General features: G+C 52.5%; 1 protein-coding gene across 5 annotated transcripts; it reads left to right on the forward strand.

The window, feature by feature from the left end:
* The first annotated feature begins 100 nt into the window (after positions 1-100).
* On the forward strand, positions 101-21786 carry Cacnb1 (calcium voltage-gated channel auxiliary subunit beta 1). 5 transcript variants are annotated; one of them, XM_021175436.3, is made up of 14 exons: positions 101-378; positions 3110-3196; positions 6055-6174; positions 10204-10326; positions 10811-10947; positions 11186-11262; positions 11631-11785; positions 12769-12849; positions 13231-13289; positions 13472-13581; positions 13718-13869; positions 17544-17639; positions 18011-18196; positions 19945-21786. In XM_021175436.3, exons 1-14 carry the CDS (start codon positions 295-297, stop codon positions 20404-20406), a joined length of 1929 nt encoding a protein of 642 aa, XP_021031095.1. In that variant the 5' UTR covers positions 101-294; the 3' UTR covers positions 20407-21786. The 5 variants fall into 5 exon arrangements, with proteins under 5 accessions (XP_021031095.1, XP_021031096.1, XP_029339893.1 ...); XM_021175437.3 differs by lacking the exon at positions 11631-11785 and adding an exon at positions 12494-12513; XM_085829584.1 differs by lacking the exons at positions 101-378; positions 11631-11785 and adding exons at positions 420-641; positions 12494-12513.
* Positions 21787-27906: the final 6120 nt, after the last annotated feature.

A 27906-nucleotide genomic window follows, 5' to 3' on the forward strand; every position in this document is an offset into this window, starting at 1 on the left:
CAGCCGGTTGAGGGGCTCGAGGGGCGGGGCCGCGGCGCGGGGCGGGAGCGAGGGAGGGGCGGGGGGAGATGCTGAACCCTCAGGGGCGGAGGCGGCGGCGGCGGCGGCCGCAGAGAGCACAGCGCGAGCAGGGAGGGCAGCAAGGCGGCGAGCGTGCAGCCGGAGGTCCAGCTGGGCGACTGCACCCGGTGCTGGCTGCGCGACGCTGCGCTGCTCTGGGCTCGGACGGCCTCTCCCATGCGTTGAGGGCGCCCGGTTGGGCCGGGAGGGCGGCCGGACCGGAGGATCCTCTCCATGGTCCAGAAGAGCGGCATGTCCCGGGGCCCTTACCCACCTTCCCAAGAGATCCCTATGGAGGTCTTCGACCCCAGCCCACAGGTAAGGCGAGGTGCCAGGCCCGAGGGAAAGGACCGCTCCTGCGGATCTTGGGGTCGGCTTGGAAAGCCCCGGGAAGGAAAGGGTTATATGCCCCGCGTGGATGGGAGAGGGGTGTCTGCGCGACCCTCCATTCTCGAGGGTTAATGATCGATGGACTATTGGCCCGAGTCGGGTTGCGGTGCTGCGGAGCGGAGAGGAGGCGGGTGGAATGCCTGTCAACCTCGCCTCCAGGTCTCCCCCGCGTCCAGGTTCCTGCTGCTGGGGTACTGGCTCCAGCAGGCTGACAGCGGGGATGCTGATGGGGGTTGGGGGGAATCCAGGCCTTGAGAAGCGGAGTTGGAGGGAGGCTGGAGAGCGAATCAGGCGAGGGGGGCGACGCAGAGCACGTTTAGGGGCGCTAGTGGGTGTGGGTGGGGCGGGGGTAGTACTGGGAAAAGGCCGAGACGATGGTCAGAGGGCGTTGCCAACAGGCCTTCGAAGGCTCAGACATTGGCTTTCGAAGGTGGAGAAGAGATCAGCTCTGGGAGGCCCTCCCCTAGTCACCTGGTCTCCGTCCCTCTCTTGGATGTTTCCCTACTCCCAACACCCACATTAGCTTACCCCACCCCCTGCCCCAAGGGGTGGGAGCCTCCAAAGTTTGGAAAGTTGGATGGGTGCCACCTCACTGTCTTGGAGTGGAGGTCGCCGTTTTACCTGGGGGAGGGGCGCTGCCCTCTAGCACGTTCACTTTTCCTATGTGCCTGGATTATTCCTAGGTAGGGGCGTTCTTGGGCATACAAGGTCCCCCTAGAATGACCAGCAGGGTATGTGGTGGCCATGCCAGGGGATTTCTCTAGGACTTGTCCTTCTCCAAGGATAGCATTAACTCTTGCATTGCTGTGGCCAGCCTGGAGCAACTGTAAGCAACATGATGTGGTTGATGGGTGTGTATGGGGGGGGGGGTCAGGTCAGACCTAAAAATACTTCGTCTCTCCACCCCAGGCCCCTTGGAGTCTGGGAGGCAGCTGACTGATGCCTTCCTTTCAGCTGTCCCCTGTCCCTCTGAAGGCCACTCCCTTTGCCCAGCTGGGGCGAGGTAGTGTGTGAAAGAGTCTTTTTTTTTTTTATTTAAACTTTTTTCATTTATTTATTTAATGTGTATGCGTGTATCCATGTGGAGGTTGATTTTTACTTCCTGCTACGTGAGTCCTGGGAATCGAACTCAGGTCATCAGATTTGGAGGCAAGCCCCTTTACCTGCTGAGCTGTCTCACTGGCCCCGCGTGAAAGTGTCTTGAGGTTCACTGTAGGATGCTCTTAGGTCTGTAGAGAGCCTCAAAACTAGTTTAGCTGTATGCCCAGTTTTAAAGAAGGAAGGAGGATCATAGAATATTCAGTCCTATTATTCGTGTGTGTGTGTGTGTGTGTGTGTGTGTGTGTGATAGAATCTTATATAGTCAAGGCTGGCCTTGAACTTATGATCCTCCTGCCTCTACCTCCAAAGAGAATCACAGGTGTGAGTCACTATGCCTGGCTCATCAACTTCCTTGTCACCAGGTCTCAGGAGCCAGAGCCTGCAGTGTGGCTGAGGTGCCTCTAGGCTCTTTGGTCAAAGAAAGTCTGGGATAGAGGTTAGGGGCAGGAGCTTTTGGGCATTCTGCCCATCCTGTACTGGGCAAGGGCCAAGAATATGAAATATGAGTGTGTGTGTGTGTGTGTGTGTGTGTGTGTGTGTGTGTGTGTATGAGAGAGGGGGGACACAAAAGCAGCTCCCATATAGGAAGCAAAGAGACATTCAATGCCATAACTTTGGCATATGAGAGGTCAGGCAGGATCCCCCACCCCAGTTAGAGCCCACTAAGAGAGATTAACCATCTTACCTGGTACTGGCAGGAGTATATGTCCTAGTCTCAGCTTGGGGTGGGGCCAAAGGGCCTTTAGATGGATGGAGCAGGGTTAGCACGGTGGGGATGGGGCATGGGCAGTAGCAGCTGGCGTGGGAGTAAAGTGGATCCTTCCTTGGGGAGGAATATAAACACTGATTGCCAGGACGGAGGCTGAGAGAAAGTTCTGCTAGGGTGGAGGCAGAGTGCGAAGCTGAGCCTACTCCGAGGCACCGGCCACAGGTTGGGTGTTTAGTTTCTCAGACGTGGCTGTCCTCTACCTCCTCCCTGTTTTCCTTCCTCAGAAACGTGTCTTCAAGCGCTGAATGTCTTTCCCTCCCTACTCAGGGGCTCAGGGGAGGAACCAAGCCAGGCCCTGGGTTGCCTCACTCGCCTCCTCTCTCTGGGGGCACAACACACACTCTGCCCCCTCAGCTCCAGATGCAGGGGAGAGGACATCCCCCTCTCTTCCTCCATCCCCCCCCCCCAGCACTGCAGGCAGCCTCTCCCTTCCCCGGAGGCTGCTGCAGCCTGCCCAGCATCTTAATTAGCTTTGCTGCCTAATGAGCCTCCCGTTCCTCGGGCCTTCTGCTTCTCAGCCTTCTGCGTGATTTGGGGGATTCCTGTGTGTGCATCCCAGGCTCGCTTGCAAAGCTTCCTCATGGTGTCTGTTGTCTGGGCATTGTCAGTGAGGTAGAAGACCCTCTTTCCTTTCAGGCTGGCCACCTCTATGGAGAAGCTGAGGACAGGGGTGGGGCCAAGCAGAGCGTCCCCAGGCTAGGCTGGCTGTATACAGCAGCAGCCCTGGTAGGAGGTGAACTAGGAAAGCATCTTTCTGATTTGACTCTGGTTCCTTCCCCACCTCTCCAGGGCAAGTACAGCAAGAGGAAAGGGCGGTTCAAAAGGTCAGATGGGAGTACGTCCTCGGATACAACATCCAACAGCTTCGTCCGCCAGGTAACCTAACCGGGAAGAGGGCTTGGGAGACGCCACCGGTTGGTGCAGGCTGGCTTGCGACTTTCTCCAGGCACCTTTTCTTCTGTCACTTGTCACCTACCTGGAACCACCACGCCCCGCCACCCTGTGACCTCTCTGCACCCACTGCTTCCGCCTCTCCTCCAGCACCAGCTCCCAGCCCCTGCTGCCTGCCCCTGCTGCCTGCCCCTGCTGCCTGCCTGCGTCATCTCATTCAGGGACAGCCTGGCCTGCCTCCTCCTGGCTTGCTTTGGGCTGTCACCCACTCCCCCTGCCGGCTGTCTGCTTCCACGTCCTCCCCCAGAAACTGTGATGGGGTGGGGCTGAGGCAGGTGCCTGGAAATAAGCTGAGATACCGGGCCCTAGTGAGGGATGGGTCAGGGAACAGATTCTCTCCACTTCCAAATATGACTCCTTTTAAATATGCACAGAGAGAGAGAGCAAGATGTGGGATAAGGGGTGTTTTATTTTAGAGGGATGTAGCCTGCATCCCTAGCTGAAGTTGGTGCTGACAGTAGTTCTCTGGGCCCTCATGCTGAGCTGGGAAAACTGCCACTTCCCTCTCTTCCCTCAACCCCAGGCCATCTTAGGCTGGGGAGAGGCAGTGAGGAGGCATGTGGTTGCTATGACTACTGAGCATCTCAACAAAGACTGGTACCCAAAAAAGGCAAGAGGGGCTGGGGATCAGAGAAGAAAAGGAGTGTGGCTAAGGAGATAGTAGACAGAGCGTGAGAGGGCAGAGGACACTTGGTAGGAAGAGCCCCTGGGGCGAGCCCTGCCGGGTCCAAGCCGACTGAACTGAGTACTTCCATTTTTTTATTATTATTAATTTATTTTTTACACTCCATATTCCATCCTCCCCCTCCCCCACCCCCCACCCCCTGAGTACTTTCTTTTTGATTCTTCTCTCTCTTGAGTTTTTCACGTGTGAGCCCAGGCTTAGCTCCAGATACTGAAGGGAGGTTTTGATCTGAGTGAGTCTAAAATACCCAAACAGATCTGAAGTTCTTTCCTTAAGCATTCCTTTATCCCTGCTGTTCCAGAGCTGGCCAGTGCCAGGCCTAGAAGCAGTGATACCACCCTCCTGTGGTTGAGGCAGAGAGAGCCTTCAGTTTCCCCCTTGTCAGCCAAGGGCTTAGACCCCCACAGGTTCCCATCCTTCTTCCCAGCTCCCCAAGTCCTACCCCCAGTAGGTGGCGGGAGTGGGGGGCAGACCTTGCCACATCTCTGAGCTAAATATACCCTAGCAGTTTGCACATGTAGCAATTCTGCTTGTAACCTGAGCTCCTGGGGGAACCGGCTGTGGGGGCCACCCCTAGGCCGGCAGGGCCCAGGCACTGAGGGCGCCGGGATGGAGGTGCCCAGCCGGACCCTGGTAGTGGTGAGCTGGGGATGGGGCAGGTGGTGGGTGGGTGGAAGAACCCCTCAGACTGCTGAGGAGGGCCTTTCTCCCAGCTCATCTCTTCGTTCCTTTCCTCTTTCCTGTCTCCCATTTCTGGTTGTGTGTATGTGCGTGTATGCATATGTGAATCTGCTGGGGTCAGGGGGTGTCTCTGTCTCTCTGGGCATCTGTATTCTTGTTTTGGGGGACTCTGTAACAAGGGGGAATGAGGGCTCTTTTGCTTCTCCCTCCCCCTGGTTTTGTGTCTCTCCAGCTTTAATTAGTGACTCAAATCTCTAGCTTCTCGTTCCCAGGATTTTCCCTAGGAAGGTAATGCCTGTATCACCTGATGATTTGGGGAGAAGTAGGTCTTGGCCTCCGTCTCCCATGCCAAAGCTATGGACAGTCCTATCCAAGTGACTCTTTCCTGCCCTCAGGAGAGATAGATCCCTCACATACCTGTAACTCTGCGTCTTCTCCATATCCCCTCCCACACTTGTCTGCCACCCCCTCCCCTCCAGAAGTCGCACCACATCCATGCATCCTGTCCTCTGCCACCCTTTGCCTCCCACCGTCAGGGACATAGACCTCTGGATCACCCTTGGTGACTCAATTGTTCACACCCAGCACACACGGTGGAGGACATCTTCCCAAGCGTACTTTTTGTATTCCCAAATAGACACACACACACACACACACACACACACACACACACACACGTCTGCACACTCATGACCAGTGCTATACACATCTGTATAGCTTCCATGTGTCTCACACGTATGTGTGTCTGTACCAGAGTCCTTGGCACTCTGGGATGGTGACTGTGGTCTGCATTGGGTTCCTGTCACACTCAATCTTCACAACTTGACTTTACCCTGCAATCTAGCAGTCTAGTGTCAGGGCAGAGACCCGATCCATCTTCTGCTCTCCCCTCACACCTCCTGCTGAACTGCCCTGAATACCATAAGGCAGCTTGGGGTTGCCTTAGAGTAGCCCTATTCAGGAACTCCCAGCTAGAGAGGAGGAGGGGAGGTGGTGTCTTGCTCCCCTGATCCTCAATCAATGATTTTGGTGGCTCTGTCATTCCAACAGACCACCCATGGGCAACCGTGAGGATTCAGGCTTAAGAAGGTGGCTACAGTCCCTGGAAAGGATGGCGTTGAGTTTCTGCTATGCCTCCTCGGCCATTCAGGGGCAGGGCAGAGAAGGAGGAGCTGGGAGTTAGAGTCATCCCCTGGCACTCCTCCCTTGTGCTGTGCCCCTATCAGGTTCCCACCCCTCCCAAGCCCCAAGCAGCTGTCATTAGACCTGCCTTAACCTCCAGCTGGCTGTTGTCACCTTTCCTAGGGTCACACTCATCCCACAGGCCTGCAAACTTTGACCCCTGGTAGCACCTCTATGTGGTCCCAGGAGCCATGAGAAGTGGTGCTGGCCTTCATCTGGTCCCCTCTGCTTTCAGGGCTCAGCAGAGTCCTACACAAGCCGACCATCAGACTCTGATGTGTCTCTGGAGGAGGACCGGGAAGCCTTAAGGAAGGAGGCAGAGCGCCAGGCCTTAGCCCAGCTCGAGAAAGCCAAGGTGAGACTAATGATGGTTGAGGACCTGCGCGTGTTATCCTCATCCCCGCCCCCTCCCTCCATCCCGAGAGAGCCTGGGCAGACTCTGTCAAGTTTTGGACCAGTTGCTTACAGAGGTCTGTCCCTGTGTCTTTCCCCTGTGAAGAAAGTATTTGGGCTGTGCTAGATTCTTCTTTCTCATGCAGCCTTCAAAGTGTCTGATGCTATTTCCATAGCTTGATAAGTGATGGACTTGCTTCTTCCTGGGTTAGGGATATGGCTCAGTGTGGAGTGCTTGCCCAGCTGGCACAAGGTCCTGGGTTCAATCTCCAGCACCACAAAGAAAACAAACCTACTTTCTACAATCAAACAAACATTCTAGACTGGAACCCAGCCATGGCCATTGTTTGTCCTAGAGCAAAGTCTGTTTATGTGGCCCATACTTGCCTTGAACTTCAGTGCTCCTGATTCAGTCTTCAGAATATGTCCAGCTTCTAAACCTGGTCCCTGCACGCACGCACGCACGCACGCACGCAGGCATGCACGCACGCACGCACGCACGCACGCACGCACACCCATTCACGCTTATGGGATTGATCTTAAGGAGTTGTTCCTACCAGGTGAGTGCTCTATCACTGAGGGATATCCCCAGTCCCCTCCCTGTTTTTTCAAGACAGGGTTTCTCTGTTTAATAGTCCTGGCCATCCTGGAACTCACTCTGAAGACTGGGGTGGCCTTGAACTCACAGATCCTCCCGCCTTTATCTCCCAAGAGCTGGGATTTAAGGGATGTGCCACCAGCCCTTTTTTACGGAGGGGGTTTACATTTTTTAAAATTGCCGAGTGGTGGTGGCACACACCTTTAATCCCAGCACTTGGGAGGCAGAGGCAGGCAGATTTCTGAGTTGGAGGCCAGCCTGGTCTACAAAGTGAGTGCCAGGACAGCCAGGGCTATACAGAGAAACCCTGTCTCAAAACCAAAAAAAAAAAAAAAATCACCCTTATTTGGGGAGGGGGAAAGAGACCGTGCATGCTGTCCTGGACACACTACATCAGAAGACAAGCTGTGGAACACTTCTCTCCTCCTACCGTGGGGTCCAGTCCAGGTGGCAGGCTTGGCAGCAATCTCCTTTACATGCTGAGCCGCCTTACTGACCCTTTTCTTTGATGTTTGAAACAGGCTCTCATTCTGTAGCCCAGGATGTCCCAGAATTTACAGCAATCCTCCTGCCTCAGCTTCCCAAGTGGTGGAATTATAGACTGAGGCACCACATATGGCTGGTGGAGCTCTGTGTGTGTGTGTGTGCACTTGTTTGCACATCTGTTTATGATGTACGCATGTGTGTGCACTTGTATGCGGCAGTGTGGGCCAGAGGTCAGTGTTAGGTGTTTTCCTCGATTGTTCCTTACTGGTCCTGGAGCTCCATTTTGACTGACTAGTGTGCCCAGCCTGGATCCACCTATCTCTGCTTGTGAAACCCCAGTGCTCAGGTTCCAGATGTGAACCTCTGTTCCTGGCCTTTACATATGTACTAGGGTGTTTGTCTAGTGGTGGCACGTGGCCACCTCAGGAGAGGATGACAGCTAGGAGAGGTCTCAGGGCTGATCTCTGACCACGCCTGCCCCCCAGCACACAAGTACTTTACCCACCGAGCCATCTCACAGCCATTATGGTTCCCGTTTGCCACTTTTCCATGACACCATAAGGTACACAAAACAATGGACCTGATGCTCTAGAGGCACCAACAAGGTTAAGTGTCAATTCCCAGCAACCACATGGTGGCTCAAAACCATCTATCATGTGCTCTGATGCCCTCTTCTGGTGTGTAGATGTACATGCAGAATAGAGTATTCATATATCTAAAATGGGTAAGTGAATCTTAAAAGAAAAATTTTGCTTTATTTATTTGTTTTGAGACAGGATGCCCTCTTCTGGTGTGTCTGGAGACAGCTGCAGTATACTCATAAAAATAAAATAAGTTAAGAAAACAAAGTGTACTACCACTCAGGGCCTCAATATCTATCTATCATCTCTCTATCTATCTCTCTCTCTATCTATCTATCTAGTACTTATGTGTATGTCTGTATGCTAAGCATATGCAGATGACCACAAAGGCCAGGAGACAGCATTTAAAACCTAGAACTGGAGTTACAGTCCATTGTGAGCCACTTGATGTGGGTGCTGGGAGCCACCCCGTACCTGTCATCATCTGTGTCTGTGCTTACATCACAGCTCGTCACTGAGCTGAGAAGTGTTATGGACATCACGGGGAGGTTACACTGGATGAGTGATCAGCTCAGACGTGATTTGAAGCTCAAGGCTCCTGAAGAATGGCAGCCTGGACTGGGGATGTAGTTCAGTTGGTATAGTGCTTGTCCATCGTAGATTTGGCCCTGGTTTCAATCCTCAGCATCACCAAACCAAACCAACCAAACAACCAAACAAAAAAAAACCCAGGCTTGGTGACCCATGTCTGTAATCCCAGCAGTGGGAGGTAGAAGCAGGAGGAGAAATCCAAGGCCATCCTTGGCCACATATTGGGTTCAAGGCAAGCCTAGCCCACATGAGACCTTGTCTCACATCTAAAAAAGAAAAAGGGGGTGGGGCCCTGGTAAAGTTGCTCAGTAAAAGCACTTGCAGGGCAGGCTTGACCACCAGAGTTTTATTTCTGGGACCACAGTGACAGGAGAGAACTGGCTCCTGACCAGATAGCTACCGTGGCACAAACACGCCCACGACCTGCCTCTCTCATGCACACAGGCACACACATACACGTTTATTTATTTCATGTATGTGAGCACACTGTCGCTGTCTTCAGACACACCAGAAGAGGGCATCGGATCCCATTACAGATGGTTGTGAGCCACCATGTGGTTGCTGGGAATTGAACTCAGGACCTCTGGAAGAGCAGCCAGTGCTCTTAACCCGCTGAGCTATCTCTCTAGCCCCTAGCTTCCATTTTCAAATACTTAAAAAATTATCTTGCGCCGGGCATGGTGGCGCACGCCTTGAATCTCAGCGCTTGGGAGGCAGAGGCAGGCGGATTTCTGAGTTAGAGGTCAGCCTGGTCTACAGAGTGAGTTCCAGGACAGCCAGGACTGCACAGAGAAACCCTGTCTCAAACAAACAAACAAAAAATTATCTTGCATTTGTATGTTTGTTCTGTATGTCATGACGTACATATGGAGGTCAGAGGCCAACTTGTGGGAGTTGGGTCTGACCTTCCACCATGTTAGTCCTGGGGACTGGACTAAGGTTCTCTGTCACACTTGGTGGCAGATACCTTTACAGGCTGAGCCGTCTCCTCCCAGCCCTGAATTCTAGCCTTTCTTAGTTTTCTTTCTTTCTTTTTTTTTTTTAAAGATTTTATTTATTTATTTATTTATTTATTTATTTTTGGTTTTTCGAGACAGGGTTTCTCTGTGTAGCCCTGGCTGTCCTGGCACTCACTTTGTAGACCAGGCTGGCCTCGAACTCAGAAATCCGCCTGCCTCTGCCTCCCGAGTGCTGGGATTAAAGGCGTGTGCCACCACGCCCGGCTTATTTATTTATTATATGTAAGTACACTGTAGCTCTCTTTAGGTCTCATTACGGATGGTTGTGAGCTACCATGTGGTTGCTGGGATTTGAACTCAGGACCCCCAGAAGAAGAGCAGTCAGTGCTCTTAACCACTGAATTTCTCTTGAATTCATTAGTGTGTGTGCACTTAGGTGTGTCTGGGCATGGTGCTGTATGTGTGAGCGTGTACATGCTGCCACACACGTATGGCGGGCAGAGGATGCCTGTATAAAGTCAGCTCTCTCTGTTAGGTTCTGGGATCAAAACAGATTGCCAAGCTTGTACCAAGAGCTGCTAGCTCTTGAGCCGCCTTCCCAGTGCCCCACCCGTCGCTTTTGTATTGTAAAAGTTACAGGAAACCACACAAGCCATTCAGTATACATTTTAATGAATAATTTACAAAGCAAACAACCACACAGCCACTATCCCAGTCAAAGAGGGTACTGTTGGCTGCAGCTCTCCGCTTTCATCCACCTCATGTGTCCCCTCTAGACCAAACCAGTGGCTTTTGCTGTTCGGACAAATGTTGGCTACAATCCGTCTCCAGGGGATGAGGTGCCTGTACAGGGAGTGGCCATCACCTTTGAGCCCAAGGACTTCCTACACATCAAGGAGGTGGGTGCAACACTTGGCACCGGGAGTGGGGCGAGGGTGGGACATTAGTGGTGTATGGGAGGGATGCCAAGAGAGGGGGCTAGTGGGAAAAAGCTGCCCAGCTGAACGCAGCTGGCCTGAGTCTGCTGTGCACCCTTAGGCAAATCTCTTCACCTCTCTGAGCTCAGTGAATTTTCATTAGTTGGTAATGCCTAAGTCGCAGAGAGGCTGAGAGGGCTTGTGAGCCCTGGGCCCCTGTGCATGTGTCTGCTTTCCTACCCACAGCATAAATCTCAGGAAGGCAGGAGCCTTCCTACCTTCTCTCTAAAGGAGGGTGGTCGATGGTCACAGAGGGAATTGGGAGGATCTTATCAGAGGATGAAGCCGGGGGCGGGGCTTCTTTGGGGGAGCTGTTTACTGGCAGGGTTGGCAGCCTGGGGGGTCTCCCTAGAAGGTAGCTATGGCTCCCATCTCCAGTCTCTCCCTCTTGGGCTCTTGTTCACAGAAGTACAATAATGACTGGTGGATTGGGCGGCTGGTGAAGGAAGGCTGCGAGGTTGGCTTCATCCCCAGCCCGGTCAAACTGGACAGCCTTCGTCTGCTGCAGGAACAGACCCTGCGCCAGAACCGCCTCAGCTCCAGGTGTCTGCCGAGGGGGTGGGGAGGACACTTGCTACCCCTCTTGAGGCCAGCAGGGGAGGGGGGATCCTCAGAGCTAATCCTTGACCTCCAGGGCTCGCCCATGGCCTGAACGGGTGGGTGGGTGGGTTGGAGAACTACCCAGCATGCATCGCGTGAGCACCGAAGTTCCCCCCCACACCCCCCACGGGCCCCACGCCCACCTTTGCTCATCAGTTCCTTTGCTTCTCTGCCCACACAGCAAGTCAGGTGACAACTCCAGTTCCAGTCTGGGAGACGTGGTGACTGGCACCCGCCGCCCTACACCCCCTGCCAGTGGTAAGAGCGGCCTGCAACCCAGGGGAGGGAGAGTTTTTCCCCCGGTGGGGTGGTCTCTCCCAGGGGTGGCCCCTCCTCCCTGCAGTAAGAGGTACCCCAATTCTGAGTCCCCCAAACACATGCAGTAGTACCCCTCCATTAAGGATAGGCTATCCTCCGAGCTGAGTCTGTCATGTCTCTCCTGTCCCTCTCTGTGGTAGCTCCATCTCTCTGCCTTCCCCCATACCCCCCATCTCCCATCCATTCTCCTAGCCCCGTTCCATTCACTTCTTCTTTCTTTCTTCCCCATCCCATCCTTGTGTTCTGCGCTGTGTCTCTGTGCTCATCTCCCTCCTCCTCTCCCTTCACCTCCTTCCTGACTGGTCCAGGTAATGAAATGACTAACTTTGCCTTTGAGCTCGACCCCCTAGAGTTAGAGGAGGAGGAGGCAGAGCTAGGGGAGCACGGTGGCTCAGCCAAGACTAGCGTGAGCAGTGTCACCACGCCGCCACCCCACGGCAAGCGCATCCCCTTCTTTAAGAAGGTAATTCTGTCTGGTTTCCTGTGAGGGGAGTCAGGACCCAGCTCTTGGCAAAGAAAAGAGGCTGGAGTGGTCCAGATGTGGTCCATTCTATACAGCAAGCCTGTGGGCTTTCTGCCCAACTGGATGTACGGGGCTGGGCTGGGCTGGAACCATACCTCTCTTTATAAAACCCCATTCCCCAATTCCTCAAGAAGAGGCAGCTCTTGCTTCGTCTAGTAATAGACATACCCAGTTTTGTCCTCATGACTAATGTAGGCCCTGCTCTGAGTTCATTCATCTGCCCTGTTCCAACTCTGAGTGAATAGATGTCCAACAGCCTCTCCTAGATACAGAACAGGCAATCCTTAAAATATACAGGAAGATAAACAATGGACAGAGGGTGGGCCCTGGATTAGGGGCTTCCAATGTCTCTAGCTCTTTTCAGAGCTATATCTGGAAGGGCAGGAGGCTTGACTCACTAGTCTCAAGTCCACTGGATGACTGTCTGTCCTGCCTCCAGCCTCCAAGGCCACCTTTGGCTCCCCTGTGGCACGGGGTCCCATCCCCTTTCTGGCTCTGTCTGTCACTAACACGCATGCCTGTTATTTTTCTTGGTCTACCCGCTCTCTTGCCCCTTCTCCTGTCCTGGCTCCTTCCTGGCCCTCTACCCCTGCCTGGTGCCTTCCCCTCTCTCCTCCCCTTCCCCTTCCTGGCAATCTCTGGACCCAGCCAAACAGAAGCAGAAATCGGTGAGTATGGCAGCTTTCTGTGTCTGCCCCACTGGGGATGAGCTGGGGAGGGGCTTCTAACACCTGTTTCCAGACCTTTCTCCCTTTACCCTCCTTCCTGGTCCTGCCTGGCCATCCCCCACTCCCAATCCTCTGACACCAACATTTGGGCTCTGGGGTCAGAGGGAGGAAAGGCTGCATGGGGAGCCTAGAACTTGGGGAGAGGGGCTGATAACATCTGTACTTTGGGGTTTCCCTTCCCTGCTTCCCTCCCAGACAGAGCACGTGCCCCCCTATGACGTGGTGCCTTCCATGAGGCCCATCATCCTGGTGGGACCGTCACTCAAGGGCTATGAGGTAGGAGCTCTAAAGGGCAGTTCACCCAGACGGGCCCAGACCTCCAGAGTGTGCAGATATTCCAAAGGGTCCCATGTCCCCAAAGCTCATTATCCCTTCAGAGAAAACCCTTAAGGGGGCCTGACCCATGGGAAGTCCATTCAGGAGGGCCCAGTCTCCCAAGGAAAATTCTTAAGAGTCCTTTTGGAGATGCCATGTAAGAGACCGGTGGAATCAGGCTGCATCGGAGGCCCTGGCTCCTGAGGAAGCTCCCACCCTTCTAGAGACCCCTTCATCTCAAGAGTTTCAAAAGGTGGAAAGGGAGGATCCTGGTACCCAGCAGGCGGACCTCTTGGGGGTGTGGTTCAGAGCCTGACTTCCGCTCTAACCCCTGCATGACAGGTGACAGACATGATGCAGAAAGCGTTGTTTGACTTCCTCAAGCATCGGTTTGATGGCAGGTAGGACCCTGAGAGGTGACTCGCCACCTGACTGTGGCTCCTTCCATCCACTTGGGGATACACAAGGGACCACCACTCTGGGATTCTTAGACAGAGACAAGGGTGGCAGGCCTGGAGCCAGTGAGTGGACAGTATGTTCTTGCCCACCCAACCCTTGACCCCTTCCCTGCCCGGTCCTCCAGGATTTCTATCACCCGAGTAACAGCTGACATTTCCCTGGCCAAGCGCTCGGTCCTCAACAACCCCAGCAAACACATCATCATTGAGCGCTCCAACACGCGCTCCAGCCTGGGTGAGCTGCCCGCCTCCTCGCCCTTCCCCTCCCGGGCTGTCAGGGTGGGTGGGATTCGAGGTGCTGGGGAAGTGTCCCTTCTCTCCATTGCCTCCTGGGGGAACCTTACGATCCCCTCCCCGTCCCTGTGCCCCAGCTGAGGTACAGAGTGAAATTGAGAGGATCTTCGAGCTGGCCCGGACCTTGCAGCTGGTCGCTTTGGACGCTGATACCATCAACCACCCAGCCCAGCTCTCTAAAACATCGCTGGCCCCCATCATTGTTTACATCAAGATCACATCTCCCAAGGTGGGTGCAGGAGACTGGTTCTTATGGTGGACACGGTCTACCAGGATTGTTCTGGAGACGGGGTGCATGGGTCATGATGGGGTGACTTATGTCCTAGACTCATGGAAATCGGAACTACACAACCTGATATGGGTGGAAAGAGTCGGGTGTGCTGTGCCTTCTGTGGATTCAATATTATAAATGTTATTAGGGTTTTACAGGTCAATCTCATCTTCAAACTTCCAGTCCATCGTTGGGTCAGAAAAATGAAAGAACATGGTATAGTTTGTTCCAGTGTTCCACCCAGCTGTGTGGTGGTTGGAAAGTTTTGACCTTCTAGTGTCAGGCTGTACAAACTTGCTCCTGCAGAATTTGACACAGAGGGTAGTGGTAAGGACCCCAGGAACTTTCTCCTTCCTTCCTCCTTTAAAACAATTTTTCTTTTGATTCTTGTTAATTATGTATATATGTGTGAGTATGTGCATGTGAGGCCAAAGGCAGAGAATCTCCCTGGAGCTGGAATTTCAGGTTGTGAGCTGTCCCACAAGGAGGCTGGGAATCAAACTTGAGTCCTAACCACTGAGCCAGTCTTTCCTTTGCAAGGCAGGGTTGCCCTGTGTAGTTTGAACTTGCTAACCTCTGCCTTAGCCTGCCAAGTACTGGCATTCAGGCGTGTGACGTACTCCTGGCTCCACGAACTTCCCTTTGAAGATGCTAGTGGATTCGAGAGACACGGGGGAAGGATTTAGGTGAAGGGTTTGTTCTAAAGAACCCTGCGCCATTTCCTTAAGCTTCCCGAGCCCTTGATTTCCATTGCTCTATAACTGTTAGGATGGGGTTTATATCCCTGAGGGTGGAGACATTGCAAAGATCAAATGAGGTGATGGATGCAGAAACATTCTGTGGCCTAGAAAGTATTGGAGGTTCCGCTTCCTCCACCGAGCTTATGTGGGCGTGGGCTCGAGTGCCTGGGTTTCCTGCCCTGGGCTGTCACTTAGCCTTAGCGTTACTGTGTTCTCCTGGAAACTCATGTAACATCTCTGTGCCCTAGTTTCCCCATCTTCTGCCTAGTCACGCTTTGGTGATCACTGTGAAAACTTAGTAAATGCATTAATTATGTAAAGAGCCTGGTGCCCACGCTGGTACCATATTCTTTCTGTTAGCTTTGTTTCCAGCTTTTAGGACAGGATCTCAGTAGCTCTGGCTTCTAATTCACTGTGCAACTAAGGATGGTCTTGAACGTTTGACTCCCAAGTGCTAAGAGTTCAGGCACATGCTAGCATGTTCGGTTGGTTTGGTTGGTTTGGTTTGGTTTTTCTGTGTAACATTCCTGGCTGTCCTGGAGCTCACGCTGTAGACCAGGCTGGCCTCGAACTCAGATCCTCTGTCTCCCCAAGTGCTGAGATTAAAGGTGTATGCCATCGCCCCCTGGTTCACCATGCCCAACTTTTTATGTTGATTCTGGGGTTCAAACTCTGGTCTTCAGGTTTGGGAGGCAAACACTCTACCAACTGAACTACTAGTGATCTTGAACCTCTGGTCTGCCTAATTCCACCTCCTCCATTGCTAGGAACCAAACCCAGCGTCTCTCTCGTAAGTGTTGAGCAAGTACCATGGCACCAAGCTATACCTCTAGTCTGATTTTATTTTATTTCAATGGATGAATTTTTGCTCTCATTTTCATTAGCCAAGACTGGCCTCACCCCCCAGCCCTCCCGCTTCCGACTCCTGAGTACTGGGATGACTGCCATTGTGTTCAGCTCTGACTTTATTTCATTATTTTTGCTTATGGCTTTGTTTGACACAGGGTTTTATACTGTGTAGCCCTGACTGGATTTAAACACACTCTGTAGACCAGGCTAGGGTTACAGAGATACTCTGCCTCTGCCTCCTGAGTTTGAGGACTAAAGGTGTGCACTACCACCTGGGCCTCTCATGTCGATTTTTAAGATAAATTTTAAGCTCACATATACAGAGTGAGCCCCTGGATTCAGTTCTCAGCACACACTTAACAACAAATCTTATGCCTTCATTCCTTTTAAGACAGCATGTGTTTTTTTGTTTTGTTTTGTTTTTTAAAGATTTATTTATTTTATGTATGAGTACACCGTAGTTGTCTTCAGACACACCAGAAGAGGGCATCAGATATTACAGATGGTTGTGAGCCACCATGTGGTTGCTGGGAATTGAACTCAGGACCACTGGAAGAGAAGTTGGTGCTCTTAACCACTGAGCCATCTCTCCAGCCCCCAGCATGTGTTTCTTTTTTTTTTTTTTTTTTTGGTTTTTTTCGAGACAGGGTTTCTCTGTATAGCCCGGGCTGTCCTGGAACTCACTTTGTAGACCAGGCTGGCCTCGAACTCAGAAATCCGCCTGCCTCTGCCTCCCGAGTGCTGGGATTAAAGGCGTGCGCCACCACGCCCGGCCAGCATGTGTTTCTTAAGGCCAGGAGCTTTCTGGGAGTGAGTCAGGAGGATCGGAAGTTTGGGTCAGCCTCAGCTACATTATGAGTTCATGAACAGCATGGGCTTGCCTCAGTGCCTCCTCCCATACCCTATGTTATCTAAAAATGGGGTGCACACCTTTAATCCCTGCACTCAGGAGGCAGAGGTGGGTGGATCTCAGTGAGTTCAAGGCCAGCTGATCTTCGTATCAAGTTCCAGGCCAGCTATAATTACATAGTGAGACCCTGTCTTAAAAAACCAACCAATCAAAAAAGCCCATATTCAGCTTTTTAAAAATTGTCCCAATAATTCCCCCTTATGATACCATTTCCCATAACCCAGTATCATACTGTGTGTCTTTTTCTGCCCTTTTTCCTTCTTTTTTAAAGAATGATTTTTTTTTTTTACATGCATTAGTATCTTGCTTGCATGTTTGGCTGTGTCAGATCCCCTGGAACTGGAGTTACAGACAGCCATGAGCTGCCATGTGGTTGTTGGGATTTGAACCTGGGTCCTCTGAAAGAGCAGCTAGAGTGTTCTTAACCACTGAGCCATTTCTTCAGGCCCACTTGGAGTCTTCTTTATATGGAGTAGCTCTTTAGCTTTCTTTAGATTTTTATGACATTGGTGGTTTGCAGTAGTATAGGCCGACCATGTTGTAGACTGCCTCTCTGTTGGAGTTTCATGTCCCTCCATAGCTGAATTTAGTTTGGGGATCAAGTTTAACTTGATCATGTGAAGAAGCTACTCAGGAGAATAGACAGGAGGGAGCAGACTGCCTGCCAGTGCCAGGGCCTGTTGGATACCAGTCTGGATGATATAGCAAGTCCTCACCTCAAACACCAGCAGCCTTGGAGCAAGGCTAGTATCCAGCTTTTGTTCATATGGAAAAGAGAGAGTGAGACTGGAGGATTAGAATAAAGTCTGTAGACAAGGTGTGTGTGTGTGTGTGTGTGTATGAGTGTGTTGCATGAATATTTGAGTATGTGCTCGTGAGTATGTGCATGAGTGTGTGAGAAAGTGTGTGTGTGTGTGTCTGTCTGTCCGTGTGGCATGTTGCCCTAAGCCTGGGCCTTGTGTCATGGACACAGAGCTTGTGATCTCATTCTGGCAGAGATGCTCAGGGCAGAGAATCATGGAACATTCCACCGCTCTGACTCTGACTTCCCACCGGCTCCAAGCAGAATCTGCCTTTTAGACTTGGGTCGTTGCCCGTGCCCTTCTAGCTCTCTCTCTCTTCCCCTCCAACAGGTACTGCAGAGGCTCATCAAATCCCGAGGGAAGTCTCAATCCAAACACCTCAATGTCCAAATAGCAGCCTCGGAGAAGCTGGCACAGTGTCCCCCCGTGAGTGCTCAGACCCAGGGGAGGGAAGGGAAGGTGTCTTTTTGGGTTCTCCTGTTTCCTTCAGCCTGCATGGAAGACAGCACTTGGGCCAGGTCCTTGAGTAAAGAGGGATGCCTGATTGGCCAAATGGCTCAAATACTCCCTACTGCGTGCCCAGCCATGGCCTGATTTCCCTATCCCTAGAATGAGAGGGAGTTGGGCTGAGTTCGGTCTTTTGTAGGTCTAAGTGTCCTTTCCTTGGGCCACATCCAGAGGCCTTTTAACCTTGTCCTTCAACCCCCTTGACTCCACCCACTGCACCCAGGCCACACCTTCAACCCTTGGTCACGCCCCCGCTCATCCCAGCCCCGCCCCTAACCCCACCTCCACAGGAAATGTTTGACATAATCCTGGACGAGAACCAATTGGAAGATGCGTGCGAGCACTTGGCCGAGTACTTGGAAGCCTACTGGAAGGCCACACATCCGCCTAGCAGCACGCCACCCAATCCGCTGCTGAACCGCACCATGGCTACCGCAGCTCTGGCTGCCAGCCCTGCCCCCGTCTCCAACCTCCAGGTACAGGTGCTCACCTCGCTCAGGAGAAATCTCAGCTTCTGGGGCGGGCTGGAGGCCTCACCGCGGGGAGGCGACGCGGTGGCCCAGCCTCAGGAGCACGCCATGTAGCCGATGTCCCTCCGGTCTTTCCTCCCACCCTGGAGTGCAGGGAACATGAGGAAGGAAGGGAAGAGCTTTATTTTGTAAAAAACGTGGTGAGCGGCAGCGTCTGGTGTCTGTGGTTTTTGGTGGGACTGGGGACTGGCTGGTGCTGCCTCCCTGGGACTGGTCCCTTAGGACTGCATCTGCTATCTGTTGGACTTGAGGCCTGATGGGGACCCCATATAAGTCCGGGCGCTAGGAAGAAAATCTCAGGAAGAAGAATAGGCTGTTCATTGGACTCTACAGCCTTTTCTTTTTGTTGTTGTTGTTGTTGGTTTTTGGAAACACAGTTTCATTCTGGCAGTAGCTGGCCTGGAATTTCCAGTGTTCCAGACTGGCCTCAAACTGGAGGCAATCCTCCTGCTTCAGCCTCTTGGATGCTGGAATTACAAGCTAGCACTACAGCAGTCAGCTCCATGTACCCACGTTAGATCTAACAGAGTGGGAGCCATCGAATCCAGAGAACTTGCCTTTCCCCAGCATCCCTCAATCTTTGAGGGACCCAAGCTGGATCTATGAGCTAAGCTGTACCTTCCTTCCACCGTCTCCCAGGGAAACAGAGTCCAGGAAAGGCTCTCCTCCCACGGAGCCACAGCCCATCTCTGAGCCCACACCGATAAGAGTATGGTCTGGCTTAGAGCCAAAACACCATGAAGTCATTCTAGACTGCTGCATCTCAAGTGGGTTTTCAGCAACAGAGCTCACTTGTTCGGTGAAGCTGAGCCGTCCTGGATCTACTCATGGGGAGCTGGGGGCCTAGCCTCCCCTTCCCAGCCTCAGGGACCGCAGCCTTCTTTGCCCCCACCCCACTCTGCCAGAAAACAGCTCTGGGAGGCAGTTTGGAAACTGGTGTTGTTTTGCAATTCCCATCCCGCTTTAACCAGGAAATGGTACTACAGAGAGGATCACACACCATGAGATGGCTGGAGCTGTCAGCCACTGGTGATGAGGGCATTGGGCCACCTTGTGGTCTCCAGCTGTGGGTGTGGAGCTAGGGTAGAGACGTGGAGTCATTCGCCCTCTTCAAACTGGCTGCTTTGAGTGCTTTATGTGGGGCCGGTGGGCGGGGGAGGAATCCTTCAACCATGGAGGCTCAGGGTTAGTCTAAGGAAGAAGTGTGGGTTTCTCGAAGACTATGGCTGAGGTCTAAGTGTGGGCAGAGGAAACTGGGGGGTGGGGAGGTCAGTGAGTTCGAGCTGAAATCTCAGTATATTGGGAAAATTGGAGCAATTGACTAACCCAAGCAACGACTAATGAGCGGCAGTACTAATGAGCTGTTAACGATGATTAACCCAGGAAAGCATTAATAACATGCACTGAGGAAGCGGTGACTAATTATTCAGGGCTCCTTACCATGGTTACTAGGACAGTTCACGCTCAGATGAAGTTGGGTGCCTTCAGGCTGCTAGAGGGAGGAGCAAATGGCCTATGGCATGCCCTCAGGCTCAGCTCTAGAGCCACGCCCTGCTCCTGGGTGCCCCTCCTCTAGAGCCAGCGCCCTCCAGGAGCCAGGCTGGTGTCTTGGCACTATCACTAACCTGCCTTGCTTTGTGTTTTTCTCACCCCTGCCTGATCTGCATGGTGCGTGCCGTCTGTCTGCTAACCAGGGACCCTACCTTGCTTCCGGGGACCAGCCGCTGGACCGGGCCACTGGGGAACATGCCAGTGTGCACGAGTACCCCGGGGAACTGGGCCAGCCCCCAGGCCTTTACCCCAGCAACCACCCACCTGGCCGGGCAGGCACCCTGCGGGCGCTATCCCGCCAAGACACCTTTGATGCTGACACCCCCGGCAGCCGAAACTCTGCCTACACGGAGCCGGGAGACTCGTGTGTGGACATGGAGACAGACCCCTCAGAGGGCCCAGGGCCTGGAGACCCTGCAGGGGGAGGCACACCACCAGCCCGGCAGGGCTCCTGGGAAGAAGAAGAAGACTATGAGGAGGAGATGACCGACAACAGGAACCGGGGCCGGAATAAGGCCCGCTACTGTGCGGAGGGTGGTGGGCCGGTTCTGGGGCGCAATAAGAATGAGCTGGAGGGCTGGGGACAAGGCGTCTACATCCGCTGAGAGGCAGGGGCAGTTCGGGGAGAGGAAAGGCTCTGAGCTCGGGGAGGGGAGGGGAGGGCAGAGGGGCACACCACCCAAGATGTGTCTTGCCTCCAGGGGGCGCTGTGTCCCTTGTTTTCAGATGCCTTTGCTCAAAGCTTGGGGTTTCTTTGGTGGTAATTATCCCAGCTCCTGGGAGGTCCTTAATCCCCAGCTGTAGGTTTTTCCCTAAACTGCTGTAGGTGGATGGGGGAATGCTTACTTTCTGAAGTGCCCCCTTTCCCCATCTTTGGGGGCTCTCTCCCTCCCAGAGAAAAGGTGCACTTCCTCAACTCTTTCTACTCGGGGCTGTAAGCGAAGGTCTTAAATCGGGGTGGGGGTGGGGGCTTCTTCTACCAACACAGGGGTACTTGGGAAGGGTTGGGTGCTTTTCCTGAAGAGAGCCCGCTGAATCTTCCCCAATCCCCCAGACCCGGGATCCCCCACCATGTCCATTCCATAACAGAACAGTTTCCTAGCAGCATTCTCTGGTGGGTGAAAGGCACGGCTTGGAAACCCTTGGGGAGCAGAGCTGGGTGCAGGCTGCTGGGCATCAGTGCGCACTCTCTGCCCTCCATGGTCATAGCAAGAAAGCAGGTCCTAGAACCTTGAGGAGTGAGCAACTCAAGATGCTGCCCCCCTCCCTCCACCCCTTGCCTCCCCCAGGAATGAGCTTTGTCTACAGCATACCCTGCCTGCTGCCATCAGGAGAGAGGGGCCCTCTGCATCTGAGCCCCACATCTCCGTGCCACCTGGGTGTGGAGACCATGAATACTTTGTGGTCCACCTCATTCTAAACCAAAAAAACTGCTCCTTCACCGTCATCCTGAGGCCCCAGGGGACAGGCTCTATGTGTTGGTACCCGTGAGATGACCACCATCCAGGGGCTTCCTAAGGACCTTGGGTCTCCCCTAGGGGTCTTGGTTGCTGCTGCTTCTCTGTATTTGCCTCTTGTGACCCTGTCCTTCCCCAGTGTCCACTTTCTCCAAGAGAGGCCATGGTAACCCCTCTCCCCTGGGGTTCCCTTAGCCTCAGCATCCCTAAGAGTCCAGCAGCCCTGCCCCCTCCCCAGCATCACAGCTGGTCCAGAGAGAGCCGATTGTGCCAACAAGGACTGGGCCCTGCCCAGCTGCCCACCTCAGGGATGGGCACCTCACGCCTGTCTCGCCACCTCCTGTGCCAATGTTGCCCCACCCTCCTGGGGGGTGGGGTGCAGCTTCCACTAACAGGTTAGAAGATAGCACTGCCCGACCTTTCGCTCCCCGCCCCAGTCTACTGTCCTGTGCCCATCTGTCTGTCTGTCTGTCTGTACTCCTCTAGGAGAGATATTTTGCCACATATAAAACCGCAGTTCTGTCCTTTGCGGCCACCTACTGAGCCTGTTTTCTTTGTTGTCACCACACTTTGTCAGCCCTTTAGTCTCACTCTCTCTCAGTGGTGAGGGTGGGGACCTGTTGGGGATCAAGGGGGAGTGCAGGCAAATGCTCCACCCCGGGGGCCTTTGAGGCGAAGGAGAGATGGTACTTTGTTTTGCTGCTTCGGGATTGTCTGCAGGTGTTCCTCATTCAGCCACAGGCTCACGCCAGCCATACCTGTTTCTTCCCTGCAAAGGGGGCGGGGGGGGGGGCTGGGTGGTCTCAAGCCTCTCTGGTTCACATCTTAAAGACACATATTTTGTTTTTATTTACTTATTTCCCCTTTCTACTCTGACCTCCCTGTGCCCTAGCAGCTCCTCACTAGGGAAAGGTCAACTTTGGCTCCTCTGGATCTCAGAGGTTTGCCTGGATCTGCCTCCTGACTGCTGGGATTAAAGACACCACACACTTAGCACCCAGCTTGGTGTGTGTGTGTGTGTTATTTGTTCACCTCCTCCCGAGACAGGGTGTCACTCAGTACACTCAGTAGACAATGCTCACCGGAGTTCCCATGTATCTCCAGCTGCGCTGGGATTACCTCAGCATCCCCAGATGCTGGGATCACAGCTGTGGGTGAACTAGCATGCCAGGAAATTTTATTTTGGGACAGGTTTACAATGTAACTCTTGACTGACCTGGGACTCTGCATGCAGCTGAGGTGGGACTCAAACTCATAGCAACTCTCCTGCCTCACCCTCCTGAGTGTCTGTGATTGCAAAAGTTACAGATGTGCTATCACACGGGTCCTGAGAGCTTTGGAGCTGGGGAGGTTTTCCGCTGGTGTGAAGAGGTTGGAGAGACCAGGCCCCCTGAGACATGTGAGAACAAAATAAGCAGGTGGCAGGCCCCTCCTTGTCACCAGCTGCCAGGATGTGGGCTCTCATAGCTGTTGTCCTACCTCACACAGCACCTGCAAAGCTTTCTTGCCTTCCTGGGTCTTGTTTTTGAGGTGACAGCTCTAGAGGACTTGAACGTCTGGGTCCCTTGCCTGAGTGCTTCTGTTCATAGTTTGTGTTCAAGGGTCAGTCTGACATCGGACCCCTGATGGCCTCCAGATAAGCCAGCAGATCACAGACAGGGGTCTGGGCAGCCCAGGGGCAGTTCCCCTTGGGGAACTGATAGTAGAGTTGTTGAGAGCCCCGCTCTGCCTCCCATCCTCCCCACTACCTTTGCATGGTAATCAATCATTCACGTCTATGTTTAGGTGTGGAGCCAGCATTTATTAAAGATCTCCTCTGTGGTAGGCACAAGTCAAACTGGAAACCACAGATAGCACTGTGAGTTTCTTGCTGTGGGGAGCAGTTGGTACTGGGGACACCAGTTCCTTAACTAGAGAGGTCAGAGGTGAGGCTCCCTTGAAACCTGGGGACATGGTTAAGTTAACCCAAGGCAGAGAAGAGGGAGGAAGTTCCTAGTGCAGAGGACAGAGGGGACATGCATGACATGCTAGTGGCTCCTGACGAACACAACATGGTGACAGCTGGTGGCCAGAGCAGCTTGGCAGGAGCAGTCACAGCAGGCCTTCTAAGTTTTGTTCTGAAGGACTGTAAATGGTCATGGCAAGACACAGCCTTCCCTGCAGATGCCACTGATATCTGCCTGGGAGGAAACCTCAGCTCAGGCCATAGAGGAAGGCAGCCACTGACCCCTAGAGGAGTCCAGCGGGATTTGAAGCTCATGAAGGGAGGGAAGTAAGTTGGAGGTGGCCAGTGAGAAAATTGGGAGTCACCCAGGGGGGGGGGCAACTTCACCAGCCTCCACAAATATCATTATGTGCTGCCTGCGATCCCCAAGTTCAACTAATTCTTCTGCTCCAGGAAACCCTGATTTTGGAAAGAGTAGGGGTTAGGGGTTGAGATGGAAGAAGTAGGTGTCCAAATACATCTCTTCCTGCACCAGCTGCATTTGCTCAGAACTTAGGTAGGCATTTCTAGCCAGCACAGATAGTAGAGATGGGGAGGAAGTCTTGTTTTTAGGTAACCACGCCCTCTACCCACTCAGGCTGCTGGGTCAGCAAGCTCGTGGGTGTGGACACATGAGGACTTTAACAGCCATGACATCAGCCAGCTTGGTGCTGCCACCACTTCTGGGACTCAGAAGCTGAGGCAGGGGGATTCCCTTCTAACTGGTTACCTTTCCCTCACTGCTTCTCTGACTAGCTGCTTCCAACTCTGGTGGATACTGCCTCTGTGACAGAAGAGGGGCAGGCCACAGATCCCAGGTCTGCCCTAAGGTTCACTATCCTTTTTTTTTTTTTTCTTTTTTAATTGATATGAATACAGTGTACCTGTCTTCAGACACACCAGGAGAGTGTATCAGATCCCATTACAGATGGTTGTGAGCCACCATGTGGTTGCTAGGATTTTTTTTTTTTTTTTTTTTTTTTTGAGACAGGGTTTCTCTGTTTAGTCCTGGAACTCACTCTGTAAACTAGACTGGTCTCAAACTTAGAAATCTGCCTCCCATCTGGGCGTGGTGGCACACGCCTTTAATCCCAGCACTCGGGAGCCAGAGGCAGGCGGATTTCTGAGTTCAAGACCAGCCTGGTCTATAAAGTGAGTTCTAGGATAGCCAGGGCTATACAGAGAAATCCTGTCTCAAAAAAACCAAAAATAAATTAAATAAATAAATAAATAAATAAATAAATAAATAAAAAGAAAATAAAAAAGAAATCCACCTCCCAAGTGCTGGGATTAAAGGTGTGTGCCACCACTGCCAGGCTGGGTTAAACTGAGGCCACTTTGGCCCAGGATGGGCTTGTGGTTCCAGTCCAATATCCTAAATCTTGTTTTAGCGTCCATAGTGGCTGTCTAGGCTTCCTTCTAAATCAAATCTTCTCAGAGAAATGTGTGTACGTGTGTGTGTGCATGTGTGTGTGTGTATGCGCTTGCACAGCACAAACAGCATGGAGGCCAGAAGAGGATGCTGGATCCCCTGACCTACATGGACGCCAGGAACCAAACTCTATTCCCCTGGAAGAGCAGAAAGCCACTCTTAACCCCTCTTAGCTGAGCCCTCTCCAGCCCCCACGGCAGCTCTGTTCTGTTCACTCAGTGTGCTCCCAGCTTGCCGAGTGTCACTTTCAATTCTGCAAAGCAGGACGCCTTTCTTCCCCTAGGAACCAGATGGCAGCCATGCCTCAAACACCGGGTGATTTCTCCAAATACCTTCTGTGCCCCTGTCAAGTCTCACAGCCCCAACCCCAGCTCCCTTCCTGGGGCTGACATGGAATCAGCCCAGATGGACTGTGTGGATCATGCCTTCAATTCTGTGTTGTTCTAGCTCTGTCCACCAAGAGGAATGGGATGAAGGTGTGTGTCATATGTGCCCGGGTGGGTCTGTGGAGGCCAGAGGCCAGCTTCCAAGGGTTGGTTGGTTGTCTTTGCTTACCACAAGCATCCCAGTTAAAGGCTGCCAGGTGTTTCCCTTTCAAGGCATTCAAGGCAGAGGAGACACTGAAGCACGGGCACGGGTGAGAGATCCGCCTAAGACAGGGGCCTGAGTGAGGACCAGTGGATGTAAATACTGCAGAAGTAGGCAGGCAGGGGGTGTTTATGGAGGCTCTCAAAGTTCCACATAAGGAAGCTGCTTTGAACTCAGTGAACAACAGAGAGCCAGCCAAAGCTGACAGAGTGGGGAGTCATGGACCCTGAACTGTCTTTAAGAAAGGTTGGGCCAGGCGTGGTGGCCCACACCTTTAATCCCAGCACTTGGGAGGCAGAGGCAGGAGGATTTCTGAGTTCGAGGCCAGCCTGGTCTACAGAGTGAGTTTCAGGACAGCCAGGGCTACACAGAGAAACCCTGTCTCAAAAACAAAAACACAAACAAACAAACAACAAAAAGAAAGGTTGGTAGACATGAGGAGGGAGGGAGGGCAGTAGAGGTAGAGGTGAAGCCCCCCCCCCCCAGGGGTTGCTGCCTTAGCAGAGGGCAGACAGCCATAGGGGCCTTAGAAGGATGCTTCAATGTGAGGATGTGATGACTATAGCCCCTTTCTTGGAGTCTGCCTTGATTTGTAGTGCCGGAGAAATATATCAAAGATTTCCAATTTTCTCAGGACCAAAAAAAAGATATGGAGTCTGGGACTCTGAAGCCAAAGGTCAACGTGCCTTTTCCCACTTCTCTTTAGATTTTTCTGGGTTTCTCCCAGGTTGTGAAATTCACAAACAACACATTGTTTTCTTCTCCCTCTTCCTGCTGGGGCTGCTACTTTCCTCGTGACCCACAAACCCACTGTTGGGTCTACCTGCTGCTGGAGCCTGTGAGGCCAGAAGGCCACTCAGAAGGTTGAGGCAGGAGGATTGCTGGAGTTCCGGAGTTTAAAGCCAGCCAGGGTGACAGATTATATATTTGGGTCCTCTGAAAAAACAAACAAATCAACAAATAAAAAGACTTTTTCCTCTGCTGAGAGAGACTGGCTGGTTTATATTGTAAGAGACAATCTCACTATGTAGCCCAGGCTGGGTATTTATTGTTTCATTTCCTTTGGAATGGGGAAGGGGCATGGAAGTCACTTTGTAGACCAAGCTGGCCTCGAACTCAGAGATCCACCTGCTTCTGTCTCCCAAGTGCTGGGAGTAAAGGTGTGCGCCACCATGCCCGGCAATCATGGTGATTTAAAATTTTTATTTTTATTACTTTTAATTATATATTGGTGTGTGCATTTGCATGTGGGTATTGCACAGAGTGCAGAAGCCAGAAGCAACAAGTTCCCTGGACCCAGAGTTAAAAGAGAGTCCTTATCTGTCTGTGGTGGCTGCTGGGAACAGAGCTTGGTCCTCTGGAAGAGCAACAAGTGCTCTTAACTGCTGAACCATCAGTTGCATGCAATTGCATGTAGCTAAGGATAGCTGTGAATGCCATCTAACACAAAATGGGAAAAATTACAATACTATGTAATTAGGGGCTAGAGAGAGGGCTCAACAGTTAAAAGCACTTGCTGCTCTTTAAGAGGACCTGAGTTGGGTTTCCAGTATTCAAGCTCGGATCTGAATACCTCGTCTGGCTTCCAAAGGTATGCAAGTATTTAAACATATGGCATGTGGTTCAGCGCGCGTGCACGTGAAAACACACACACACACACACACACACACACACACACACACACACACACAATCTTAAAATGCTGGGCTTGATGTCACACACCTTTAATCCCAGCACTCAGGAGGCAGAGGCAGGTGGATCTCTGATGTTGGAGTCCAGTCTGGTCTACAGAGAGGTCTAGGACGGTCAGGGCTACACAAAGAAACCCTGTCTCGAAAAACAAAAACAAACAAACAAACAAAAAGTTTTAAAAATTACGAGATTGAAAAAAAAAAGAAATAAACAAAATAAATTTTATTAAATAAAAAAAATTACGAGATTGGATTAGCAAAGCATTTTGAGATTCTTTGTTGTTTGTTTTGTAACTGAGTTGCAGGGCTCTTCAGTCTGAACTTTGTAGATGAGAATGCTGTGTCACAACGTGAGAAAGCTGGACCGCCGCCCTTGGAGGGTTTTCCCCCAGCGGTGGCTTTTGGGGAGGAAGAGCAGACATTCTCCTTGCACATTGCTCGCTCACTCTACTCGCAACACTAAAGCAGATAGTTCCAACTTCAGTTTCCTCAGGATATAGAAGACTCTGGGATTTTCCTTGCACTTTCCTGCCCCTAGACAAATACCTAGTCTTCGTGGTGACGCCACTCAGACCCTCAGCACCGAGAAAGAGCCAGCGTCCGGTGGGATTCCCAGGTCTCGAGGGTGACGCTTGGGGTTCCGCACATCTGACAGGAGCAGCGGGTCTGGCCCTCCCCCAGACAGGGCTTTGAAGATTTGGGGCCAGACTCTGGCCCTGGAGGCTGCTGAGCCCCGCACGCCCCCAGCTCCGGGAGTGCCATGGGACAGCTGATAGCCAAGCTGATGCGAATCTTTGGGAGCCAGGGTAAGCGGCGCACCGGGCAGCCCAGTGACCTCTTTGATTCCGCTGTCTTCTGGGGCTCTTGGGATTTTGGAGTCGTCCGTGAAGACTGACTGGGAACCTTGCGCTGCTAGAGTTCGTTTTGTGCACTCCCATACTCTCCATGGCCTC

The sequence above is a fragment of the Mus caroli genome, unplaced genomic scaffold (assembly GCF_978045245.1).
Source record: "Mus caroli unplaced genomic scaffold, Mus_caroli_1 scaffold_13, whole genome shotgun sequence".
Taxonomy (NCBI): Eukaryota; Metazoa; Chordata; class Mammalia; order Rodentia; family Muridae; genus Mus; species Mus caroli.